The 12,655-nt window shown below is 41.2% G+C and overlaps 1 protein-coding gene across 13 annotated transcripts in view; it reads right to left on the bottom strand.

The window, feature by feature from the left end:
- The window catches only part of FHOD3 (formin homology 2 domain containing 3), a 413,703-nt gene that overhangs the window by 87,724 nt on the left and 313,324 nt on the right, over positions 1-12,655 (bottom strand). For 11 of the 13 annotated variants that reach the window (XR_012774388.1, XM_075494120.1, XM_075494122.1 and 8 more), the window contains one exon: positions 9,711-9,836. The exons of the other annotated variants lie outside the window; for them this stretch is intronic. Coding sequence is in view for 10 of the 11 variants with exons in the window: in XM_075494120.1 (XP_075350235.1) it covers positions 9,711-9,836 (126 nt within the window). In the remaining variant the exon portion in view is untranslated. The remainder of the gene's footprint in view (positions 1-9,710; positions 9,837-12,655) is intronic. 13 annotated transcript variants of the gene reach the window in all.

The following is a 12,655-nucleotide window of genomic DNA, read 5'->3' as shown; positions in this document are numbered from 1 at the left end:
TAGAGCGGTTTCTGCGCATTGTTGTAACATGAGTTTTGCAATGAAAGGATTAATGAGAGAAATAGATACTGCCTTTTCTGAAAAGAAACTAAAGCCTGTCTAAAGGAAGGTTCCCAAACCAGCAATGCAAACCTGAATAAACTTTTGTTATTTTTAAGAACTCAGACCCTTTCCCTTATTTATTTACATGCCTATGGCTGCACAATGTGGACTTTTAGTGTAACAGCACCAGTTCACCAGTGAAAATAGGTGCAGGAGAAGACGAAAACATTAATGCAAACCTATCGTCCCCGAGTGTCTATGTCTGTGCGAGCAGGAATGCCACAAAACGTAGCCATTTCAGCCCCACCGGCAGCAGGGCAGTATGAATATAATTTCAATAATTTCAATAAATTGAATTTCAATATGTCATATCCCACCCGCATAAACATTACATAAGATGGTATAAAACTTGATATTCTGTAAGCCTCCCTGCTGGCACTCTTCCAGAGCTACAGTATCAATGCTGGATCACACTCAAAACCATAAAAATCTCTAATATGCCTCAGCACTAAGAAAAGACAAAAAAAAATAATCCCCAAATCCTGACAGTCAAGTACGTGTGGTGAATTTTCCCTTGAACGTATTTTAAATTTATTTTAACCTATGACCTTTTAGTGCATGTTGCAAGAGAAAGCTCTCGGCAGAAACAGTGGCACCACTGTGCTAAGATTTAAGAGCTAGAGCTCCATCCCTGTGGCAGCATGAAAAACCACGGCAATAAGCTTGGATATATCATCAGAAATCACTTTAGGAAGGGGAAAATTGCACAATGCCTCCACGTGAAAACATCTGGAAATAAACTGGAAGAGATGCAAAAAGAGGGTCCCTATCAAGCCTGCGCTTGTATCTGTTCCGGGTATTTAGCTTGCTATCCCTCCCCGTCCCATCCCATCCAGCTGCCCTGAAGTATGCAAACTCCACTTGGAGTCGAAGGAAGTTATGACTTAATAAAACCTGAAGGAAAATTAAGGGGAAGGATGGGGTGATGCTGAGAGACCAAAAGAGTGGTTGTAGGTCTGCACAGTCAGTATCTAGCAGCTTGGAAACCTTCAGCTCTGACTAAGCTCTTTGGGGCTCCACAGTAAATACACGTTCTTATCCAAGGGATTACGGGGGAATCCTATAGAGATGTGCAGCTCAGTCCTGCAGACAGGATTCTAACCTGACCCTGGTAATAAAACGTCTCTCCACATGCCAAAACACCTTGTTTGGAGATTTGATCTAGCACAGTTTGGCCAGCGTTGCTTGCTCGGCTAAAATTTGCAGATGTATGAACAGCAGCCTCACAATCTAAATAAAAGATCCATAGCCATATAGCCAGAAAAAAAGCCAATGTCTAAGAAACTGAAAATGAACATCCGTGTGCCATATTAGTTTGCCACCTCTTGGAAACTAATCAAATCAATAATATCTACTCAAAACTTGGTATTTCTCACCGCTTATTTTCTGAGTCCATACTTCACCTGAGTTACAAGCTACAGTATAGCATGCACACGCATACCTGATTCAATTCATTTGCCCAAAATGCAGTCAGTTCTGGACTGCCATATTGCATACAACAGTTTATTGCACGAAATGGTCAAAACTAATAGTCAAAGCTGCGAGAAGGTTCTGTTGAAAGAGGTTATAATTAAACAGACAGGAATACAGCCAGCTGACTCCTTGTGTGGCACCGACTTCTTAAAACACAAATAGTCAGGCTTTGGGTTTTCAGTCACATTTAGAAAAGAATAGGCAAAGAAACAGCACTGATATCGCTGAGTTAGTGCTCGCTTAGTGGTTAGATCCTGCACTGTCCAGCCCACTCGACCGGACCCACCTCCCCTCCGTGAAGACTACACCCCACACTGGACGCTGAGACCGTTCGCCTTCTGAAACCTCATAAACCTCATAAACCTCACAGCTTCACTGCTATCGAACACTGGAACTCAACTGCTATTCGAGTGCATCAATCCTCTTTTGAATGTGAACTGCAAGGGTAAATGAGCAGATTTTAGTATCTAGTAAGCTCTATCTTTAATGTGCTACACGTGCATAAACTAAACCTGGAGGAACCAGGTGTTACTTTCAGGGTGTACAAACCTGTACAACAGCCAGAAGGAAAGGCAAAGGTATTCCTCAAATATTCTAAGCAATTTGAAAAGGGATTTTTCTATGTTTGGTTTGCCTGTAAAATCTGTTTTTTTGTCTCTGTATCCCCCGGCAATAAGTCTTAAAGTAAACGTTTCCTTTCGCTGAACTCGTACTTGAATTGCAAATGGCAAGCGGGACTGGCCAAACCAGCCAGTGGGAAGGCTTGGGCTGAGCCTTCAGGTAATTTTGGTGCTTTGATGCTGTTTAAAGGGTGACAGTACCTTCAGGCCTCAGGAATATTTAAGTCTTACTGCTGTAGGCTGCATGTTAAAAATGAGTAAGCAAGGAAAAGGCTAAAAAAAAAATCTGGCATTGAATCAAAGATAGTAAGAGATTTTAACAGAAAAGAGTACGTGAATACTCAATGAAAGCATAACAGAGTGATCACTCACAAAACGGGGTTATAGCTAATATATGCCAGCATTTTAATGTTGGTGTTACGTGTTACCAACTGGTAATGTCAACCATTTGTTCAATTCTACAAATACAATCCAGAAGGATGCCTACTCTGACTACTATTTTTAGTCTGGTAGAGAACACAAGGCTATTAAGAATGGACTGTTAATGCAAAAATATTAAGAAAAGCTTTCTTCTGCCTGCTGTTAAGACCAGCAAAAGCTAAACAAGCTATGTTATTACACTCTCATTCCAGAAAGAAAACACACAGCAAGAATATGTCTAAGTCTGGGGATTTGTGAATATAGCTCCACACCACGGCATTAGGGCCTGGGGACAAAGAGGTCATCAGTTTCTTATCTTGTTGGAAAAAGATAGGAAAGAGCGAAGAATAGGAAAAAAAAGAAGGGAAAAGGAGGCAACAAGAATATACACAGGGCAGAGGATGCAAAGCCAAAACATTGATTGTAGGCCAAAACTCTTCTGAATAAAAATTCATCTAACCTGACCTACTGCATTTAACACAGCAGTGAATTAGTAATCATTATTAAAAACACAAGCTCAGGGAGACACAAGATAGCTCACACTTTTTTGCAAGTACTTGCAGTTTTCTGAAAATACTCCATCACTCCATATTGTGAAAGGGAATATGTGACCTGAATTACTCTAATATTGTTGAAAATCGAAGAAAATATTTCTGTCTTACTCTAAGCCACTTTGTTGCAGCAAAATTGCAATTATCAACTTCAAATGTTCTTCATTCACGTTAACTCTGAAATACACCTCTTTTGTGGCTGTGTTTTCCTGTGTTAGCTGAATTTTAAAAATGTGCTAAATGAAAATGGATATCTATAGCAAGAATACAAGATACAAACGTATATTTTTAGGAGCTAAAAAAACCCTTAACAGATGACTTATGAGAGGAAATCCCTTTAGGTCATAAGGTTAATATTCAGGATTTTCTTTAATATAACAAGGGTCAGAATCATTAATAACCTTAATAAGGGAGCACTAATTACCCATTTTTCCAAAGTGCTCCTGCTCCAGCAGTCATGGGAATGCTGCAGAGAGGGAATAACAGTCAGCAGCTCCTACTCAGGCCTTAAGTAACTCTAAAGGTCTCTTGGCTTTAACAAAATAAATCCGCTTTCCAGCTTAGAAAGAGACAAAAGAGAAGGCAAAGCTGCCAAGAGCCATATTGCTTTTCACAGTTAAAGAAACTCTCCATGTGTTATGTCTCCCTACATGACATGGCAAATTCAAAAGCGTGTTGATATAAGATTCTGCAAACAGACTAAACATTACTTGAGGAATCTTTACAAAACTTTGCTCAAAAATAAACACAAAATTGAGAGGTAAAACTACTGACTAATGCTTCCTTTGAGAAAGAAACTTGAGAATGACCAAGAGGAGAATTGATTAATGTTAGACTTTTAATTGGCCCGAGGGGCTACATAAAATAAAGCTACAGTGGAGCAGAGCCACGCAGAGCCAGGGCAATGCACAGGGACTTTCTACACGCGCTCTTCTCTCGCAGCCTGACGCGTAGAAGTTTTACGTTGTGTTTCTGTCGTTCTCCAACCTGTGGTTTCTCATCCTCACACGGGTCATAAATTGCCTGGAAGTGGCTTGCAGAGTCCGTGTCCGCCCCGTAGATCCAGGTTGAGGTACGTGTCCCCTGAGCATCAGCACAGTGGGTACCTGGGGTGACTGGTGCCCTCCACGTGCACTGCGTGTTCAGCCAGCAACACCTTGCAGTCTGAAACTGTAACCCGGCTCATGCTTTCTGTTTAAACATATGGCCTATGTTGAAGCCTACAAAGCTGCAAACAAGAATACTGCTTACGCAGTAGTTCGACAAGCGGCTAAGCCAGTGTAAGCCACTGCTGCTTCCCAAATTGTAAATCATCCAGTAATTCCTAAGGTCACTTTTCCTCTTAAAATCTCAGCAATAAAGTTGAGGCTTTTGCCCTGGGCCGCCATTATCAACTACCAAGCTATCCCTTCCTCATTATGTTATTCAGAGTGAAAGATGTGCTTGGCATTTACCACAAGAAAAAATAGCCACGGTCTCTGGTCTGAGAGCCCAGAAGTACGTATTAAGACACACAGAAGATGGCAGAAGCAGAAAGCATAGAAAGCCAAGGAAAGAGGAGCTGTTCTTGGGAGAGCAGCAGCTTTGTAGGCTGTATAGAGGGTTTTGTTTCATAGGTTTCTTGTTTTTCCTTAGTGCTTAACAGCTGGAGTAAGGTAACTCCAGAGTGCAGATTAGTGATAGATGGCTAATGAAAAAAAAGAAAAGAGAACCTGCCAAGAAGCTTCATCCAGCAGCACCTCCCTGGTGGTGTCAATTACAGGGACCTTTAATTTTAGTGGAAAGTCTAACTGAAAAGCTGTTTAGCATTCTCAAGCAGTTTGTTTTGTTTTGTTTTGTTTTGCTTTTAAGAGACGCAAATTTGAAAAAAGCACCAGATTGCCAGAAAATCACTGTTTCAGGCACCTGGAGAGGGAATAAACCTCAAAAGAAGAGTATTTGCAGACTTTTGCTGCACTTCATGTTTGCGCTTCAGGTATGGTGTCTTTAAAATCAGTGGAGAAAAAATCACCTGTAATCTAGCCATGTGAAACTCAGTGTCTGTGTGCACCTGTTGTAGAAATAAAGGCTTGAAGGTACATTTCCTTTAAAAGATATATAAGAACATGGAGATGAACACCCAACATTCAAGGCCCTGCATCACGGGAGCCCAAGGTAACATACTGCTGTAAATCACAAAGCAAGTAAGACAGAAAACAGGTTAAGGGACATGAAACACATTTCGTCTTTCTTAAGTCTATTTTCTAATTCTCTGGAAAAGTTGAGAGAGCATCAAGCAGGAATAATTTGCAAACACCACAGCAGGCCCTTACCAAGCTTGGAGATTTGGAGGAACCTCAGAGGGACCAGCCAGAGGTGAAGACTAAGTTCACGCTGACTGGCCAAGAGGATCCAGAAGTGCAGGTTTGCGAGCTGGACTTTCTGGGACTTGATTTAACAGGCAGAGGCAAGAGAACTGGGACCATGAACTCCTGCTCCCTCGGCACACAGTGCCCTGAGAAAAAGGCTTTTCGAGCTAGGCTAACTGCACTACTGTTTGACTATCAAGCCCAGTGGGAACCGTCTCCTGGCAAACGCATCAGAATAAACCTACCTTGGCAAACGCACCAGCAGGGAACAAAGGACATTTTTCTGGCAATGGAATGAATTAAAGCTGGTGCCAAATTCAGGAGCTCTTGCCTTAGAAGTTAGACTCCTTCAGGGTCTCGTCTAACTATGGCCATGACCAACAATGTATACACCTCACCACCAAAAATGCACTACGAGGGGGTGTGAAGCTTTGCAAGTAATGATTTGCTGTCCAGCTACAGATTCCAGGCTGCAGCTTTCAATTTCAGCGACCATCTTAGATTCAAAGTCTGAGGAGGCAACCTTTGCCTAAACAGAAACATCCCAGGTGTGAGCACCAGGCATGGAAATATAGCAGAGTCTTACAACACCTTCTTCCCCCAGGCAAGGCGGCAACTCAGAGGTACAGAAAAATGCTTTTCTCCCTGGTGTGCTCTAGCCATGCCTTGCTCTACCCCTTTTGTTACCAAAATTTATGAGGTTAAGAAATTGAGATCAATAAATTTATTTTTTTCCTTTGGGAACGGAGGAGCAAGTTAATTGGTGATTTAAGTCATGAAGAGTGGGAGCAGTATATTTATGGAGCAAAGCAGTCTTTGGCAGCTGAAAACAGGAGGACTGGGTTATACTTCTGCATTAGGAGTGACTCTCACAAGCAGAGAGATACGAGAGAACCAATATAGCCTTTCCTCTCTCCCAACGAAGGGCTGAACAGAACGTGTCCTGCAATTCGCCCTCCTTCAGCAGGATACCCATGGCTGCAATATGCACTTCAGAAGCATGGCTCTCCACAGGAGACCCAGAGAAATGAGAGAGAACAACAGTATTGCGAGAAGTTGGCAAAAGGCTGCAGCTGAATTTAGAAACCGAGAAACAGTCAAGTAAGCCTTTTCTTCTGCTGTACAATCAGAAATATATACATTATGTGGATTTCAAAGAACAAAATCTAGTTACTTTTGCACTGAATTATACTGCTCTTTTGGATTCCCCACTGATCTTAGCCAAGGACGGTTTTAAAAGTATGAATGTCAAAATGCGAACCACACTGCTTCTTTCCACCTAAGTTGTAGCTCTTGTTTACATAAGCAAAATGCAGCCAAGGGTTTGAAAGGCCTGTCAGAGTAACTGAACGGAGCATGAATCACTTGGCTGGGCACTGCTCTAAACGCTGCTTCTTCCTTCCTCCTCATTCTCGAAGGGCAGATAAACAGTACCAGGAACTGCATCTGAACCTCTTTCTGCGTGATAAAAGACAGGGATCTTTCTGTGGAGTCCTTGGATAACTGTAACCGTAAGCTGAAAGCAGAAAACTCACCTTGGAGCTAACCATAGATACGCATCTGCTTCTTATCAAGTGTTTTCCTCCCCGCCCCTCATCTTTTAACTTTTTTTGGTGTTTGAATCTGTGTACATTTTTACCATCAGGAGATAGGAAATAACGTTTACATAATCTAAGGCAAACACCATTGACAGAAGACTGTGAAAACTTCCACAATACTTTCCACTTACTAATTAGCACCAAGCGTTGTGTCATGCACTACACAGCCTACTCTCCGGTGAGCAAATTTCTCTCCATCGATCTCTACGTGGGCATTTCTGCAACCCATGTCTTTCAGGAAAACAAAATAAAAGCAGGCTTCTGCCCGTCTTCAAAGCAGTCACGTCATTAGAGACTGCTGAACTATATATCTGCAATGGCAGCACACTCAAAAAGAACAAGACGTGATGCAAAATGGCATTTGAACCTGTAAATTTAATTTTCTTTCAAGAAATAACTGCATCTATTCTGCAGGCAACACGCAGCTGTGGCATACACACATTTTTCACGCTTCTCAGAGACTAATATACAAAAAGCATCAGGCTGTAACATCCCTCAAATACAAGAATGTGGAAATCTTGGTGAGTTCAACTTCCATGAAGAGCAAGCTGCGAATTTAAACAAGAGGGGAGAAATTTTTATCATGTGAGGTGGAAATCGGTAAACATAACCTGAAGGAAAGACAGAAATGCAACTCCAAGCACTGCGTTCAGACACTTAAAACATGGAAACATCTGATAGTTGAAAGCAGAGCTCTTTCCAATTTCACAGACAAAAGCAGAACGAGGTGTAATGGCTGGAAGATGCTGCTAGACAAACTGGCCTCCAAAATATGAAATATTTTCCTAGCAGTGATGATAAATACTGGAATGTTTTCCAGGAGAAGTCATGCGCTGCCACTTGAAAACACGTGAAGGTACAGGGAGCTTTCATTTAGCTTCCGAGAGACCCATTACAGGTCACAACAGATGATTACAGAGCTTTCCTCTGGCCTGACTCTCCCTGAATCTGCAAATTTTACAGCTTCATCCTGTGGGGCCAAGGCATTTTGGCTCCAAACCAGCGATGCACTTATGTGCATGCTGCAATGAAAGCTTGCTTCCTTTACCGGAGCAGGGCCAGAGCGATCAGCCTCTTGCAGGACAGGCCCAACCATCTTTAGCCACCTCAGCGTTTGACCACTTTGGGGTTTCTTTGCTGCAGTAGCAACCAGAAGCTTCCAACAGCAGGGGCTTAGAAAGCTGAAACTTCAAAAGCACAGGATACCTTTAATTCTTGCTTATCTTGTATCTATTCTGCTAAGGTAAAAGGGGGTGAAAACGCCGGTTTAGATTTTTTTATTATGGTTTCACTCGGCAATAACTTAATTCAGATTAGAAAAGACAAATCGAGGCAAGTTACTCCAGGAAGATGAGCAAATGAAAAATGATGTCTTTCTCCAAAGATAAACTTAATGCCATTACTCACTTGAAAAAAAGGATTAAATCAATACCTCATGGCTAGAAATACACGCATGCTGGAAAAACCTAACTTGAACCATTCTGAGTACTAGACTGGAAAGGATGTGAGGCATTAGGTAGGTTCAAACATATATATGTACACACATAAAACATATATACATGTATTCCTAGACACATACAGAAACATTCAAAAAAATCATTAATAAAAATTAACTGGAATATAGACAAGGGATCCTGAAAAAGCCTTCAGTTCAAAAAAAGAATGGGAGATAGACTTTTTATGAAATAGAGGCCAATAGAGGCCAATCTGGCAACAAACAACCCAAAGCCCATCTGGCCTAATTGGAAATTATTTAATTAAATTATTATATTAAATTATTTAATTAAATTAATTAAAAACTTCTACGTTTCCTCCTTAAACTCAGCATGACATCCTTTGAAGCTGTCATTTACTTTCAGGTTGTAACAGTTAATTTCTGGTGGTCCAAATCTCTTGCCAAGAATTTCTTTCATGTATCCATAACATTTTCCTATCTTTTTTCTTTCCCTAGTACCCTACATAATTCAAGAGAGTATTTTGATTGTTCAAAATACTGCTTTTTTTGTTGTTGTTGCTGGTGTGGGCGTGTTTTCCTTGGTTGTTTTTTTTTTTTTTTTTTTTTTTTTTTTTAAGAGAGAGCTGATAACGGGTAGGTTAGTACGAGTTTCCTTTACCTACAGCAAGAACCTTTTTGCCCTTGAAATACAATCAGATATATCATGCGTTTTCAAGGAGGGACAAAATTATGGCCTAGTAAATGCTGAGCTAAGCACATTTCCAAGATTTTATAGTTGATTTAAGATGATAGAAGTGAAAATAGATCCGTCTGAATTTATTTAAAAAATGGAAAGAAATAAAATGTGCTTTAATTCACCTTTTAATACTTAGAACAGCATATGTGTGAAGCAACTCTGTTTTATCCGTTTAAACGGAAGGAGAAGTGGGATGGAAATACATCCAGCCCTCAACACCAAGGCAGAGAAAGGCTTGAGAATGAGTGGGAAATGAACACATCTAGATTTTTGTACATTCTCTTTCCAACGTTAGAAAAGATCTGGCTACAAGATAGTTCCAGTACCCATTCAGAACAGCTTACTCTTATCTCCTTCGTCCTGTCTATAAAGGAACTGCTGTCAAAACACTGATTAATTTACAAACCTGTCAGATTTGGTCTCTTGAGGTGGCGAGAGAGTTGTCCCATAACGAGAAGTGGGTGTTGTTGGGGCACTCACACCAGAGTAAGGTCGCGGAGAAGAGTAAGAGCTGCTGCCGTAGCTATTGTATCTGAAGCAATGGGAAGGAAAGTAGGAGAAAGGGAGAGACAGAAAGAATCCATCAGCAAGCAGGCACGCAACAGTAAATCCTCTTGTTTAGCGGGTGGCAGTGATCCCATACCCCAGAACTTCTCAAACATCCACCTTCTGAAAATATTGCTCTAATCCCAGCTTCAAAATATGCAACCTATCATCTCATTTTAGTATCAACCATGTCATGGACATATTTGATTCAAATAGTGAGCTAGTGGTATGGAAAATAATGAGAAATTAGAATGGTCCTCCCAAGTGACAACTCGGAGCGGGAATACTTAAATTACCGCTCAGTTACTCAAATTTATTAGCTGGTTTGGGAGCCCATACCCAGCCATTAGAAAAGGGACCAAACCAGTCCAAGTCAGCAGTATTCATATCTAGTGAAATTAAGGAAAACAGCAGCGTTCCCAAGACATGATCTGAACACGGACGTCCATGATTTGTGAATGTTTGCATTATAAATGAAAAGCATCCACATTCTTTTCAATTAAAGTAGGAGGTATTTTCTTTCCCCTCCCGCAACATAAGTCATAGCTTATGTGCCATTTCTTACAATGTTGTAAAAAATCATCACCATGGTTAAAAAGACATGTCTCTGGAAGCATGGCTTCAGGAATTTTTACCAGCCGTTCCCTCCATTAAAAAAGACCCCAAAACCTGCTTGACTTTAATGTGAGCTTGCTGATCAAAGAGAAATTGCTTCCAGGACTCCTGGAACAGCCACCTCCCCAGAGTCCCTTGTATCAATGTTTTCATCCTGGCTCCCGTACTGAGTAGAAAAGGCAGTTGCGTTGCTTTGCTGTGCCTTTTAACCATCGTACTTAAACAGCATGTCAAGGAGACATTCCTGATTTGGGAAAACATTAACATTTCTGTTCACAGACGATACCATTTTCCCACATGGAAAGTGTATGATGCTCTGTAGGTGAGTACTCCGCAAGGCCAACTCATCCAAATGACAAAATTCACTTCAGGAAAAAGGGCAACATAATTTTCCTTATTTTAATTCATAAGATATAATATACCCTTCCTTCACGGTATCTTTTCTCTCTGCTGCTTCTTCTCCCACACACATCAGCACTCAGTAATTTCACTCAGCAATTTTATTTGAAAAGGCTGGTTGGTTTCCTTCAGCTCCATTTAGCACACTCATCTAGCCATGCAAAGTTTCATTCAAAGTTTCAAGCTTCATTCCTTAGGGTACAACAGCATTGATGCCTGCCAAGGCCCGTGTTAAAATCAGAATAGATTTCAGTTAGGGGTTTCTATAATGGAAGGGATCATACTTTAGAGAACATGCCCCCTTTGGCAGCAATTCCAGGGTTATGTTTTAGAAAACACCCCACCACCATCATCTATTTTTGAGACACCATGCTGACTGTCCAGGAATAGGGGAATAATTTTGGAAAAAAATGCTAACATGCACTTTTTCTGAGCTACAAAAGGAATTTTGCAGAATGGGAAATAATTGCCTTCCTGGCATTCCTGCCCTAGAAGAAAACTAACTAGAAACTGGAGACAGTTGCCCAGTGGAGGGCTGTGTAGCTGGGCAGTGCAGGGCTTCCCTGGTAGCACAGACCTGACACAGGTCTTCTCTCCAGCAGGCTCAGCTCAGAAAAAGTTCTCCCTGTGCCCATACTGAGTGAGCGATGAGAAAACTCCCTTGTCCTGAGAACAACTCAGAGCTCATTCGGTATGTTCCTGACACTAACAGAAACTTCCATTTCCATTTCAATCAACTGAAAGGAGATCTTCTTATCAACCATTACATTTGCTTTTCTTCTCCTCTGCCCCATGAAAAAGCTGACACAGCGCAGTATCCTTTTTCAGACCAAGGAATTTCAATTAGTCCAAAGATAACTCTCATTAAAATGGAGAGAATGCACCTTCAATGGACTCAGACCTACAAATATTAACAAAATCAAAGTCAGAGGGACTGGCCTGGATATGGCATCCCTATATATCAAATTTAGAGGGAGACAGAGATGCTGGAAGAGTAGTAGTAGCAAGGCAAGAGCAGCACACCAAGCTAAGTCTGTATCCTGTACACAATGTTTATCTTTCTACCTTTCCTCTGGTGGTGGCTATTCCATTTTCCCTTCTTGTCTCATATACCGATGCGATGGCCTTTTCCCAGACGCCTTCACTTTGAAGAAACCCCAGATATCCAGACATTTACCTCTTTTATGAACACTTTACTGCCCAAATTGTGCAAGCTTTGCCCTCCTTCTTCTCCAAATAAACCCAGCACAATCCTTCCCCACACCATGCCCTTGATCCTATGCGGTAACTAGAAATGCAAGGATGGTCAGAGGAAAAAAAAATCACTTCAGAAATACTAAATAGTGGAGGAACAGGAGGTATTTAGGAATCTACTCTCTAAAAAGTGTAAGTCTAACAGCAGCAGCAGTAAGAGAGCAATACATGAGTGCGAGAGGCCTAAGGGAAAATTGCACCTATGCAGGAAAATGTAAATTTAGAGGAAAGCCAGTGTCCAACCTGCAGGTAAGGAAAGACATGTGAACTAAGTCTCTTTTCAACAGCTACTTGGATTTACAGGCTTTTCAGCAAAATGAAAAAGCAACAAAAACCACCCACCTATTGGAAGAGCAAGATCGAAAATTAAAAGGATCAAAGGAATCAAAGTATTTGTTCACATGCAGAAATTCAGAAGGACTGCTGGAGAAAGGAAGAAATAAATACGCTCACAATATACGTGCATGTTTTCAACACTTAACTCGAAGAACACTGACCATTGGGAGAGACAGCTAAAAATCAACTTCTTCTCAAGCT

This window comes from Mycteria americana, chromosome 2 (genome assembly GCF_035582795.1).
Source record: "Mycteria americana isolate JAX WOST 10 ecotype Jacksonville Zoo and Gardens chromosome 2, USCA_MyAme_1.0, whole genome shotgun sequence".
NCBI lineage: Eukaryota > Metazoa > Chordata > Aves > Ciconiiformes > Ciconiidae > Mycteria > Mycteria americana.
This window is presented reverse-complemented; position numbering and strand designations above follow the sequence as displayed.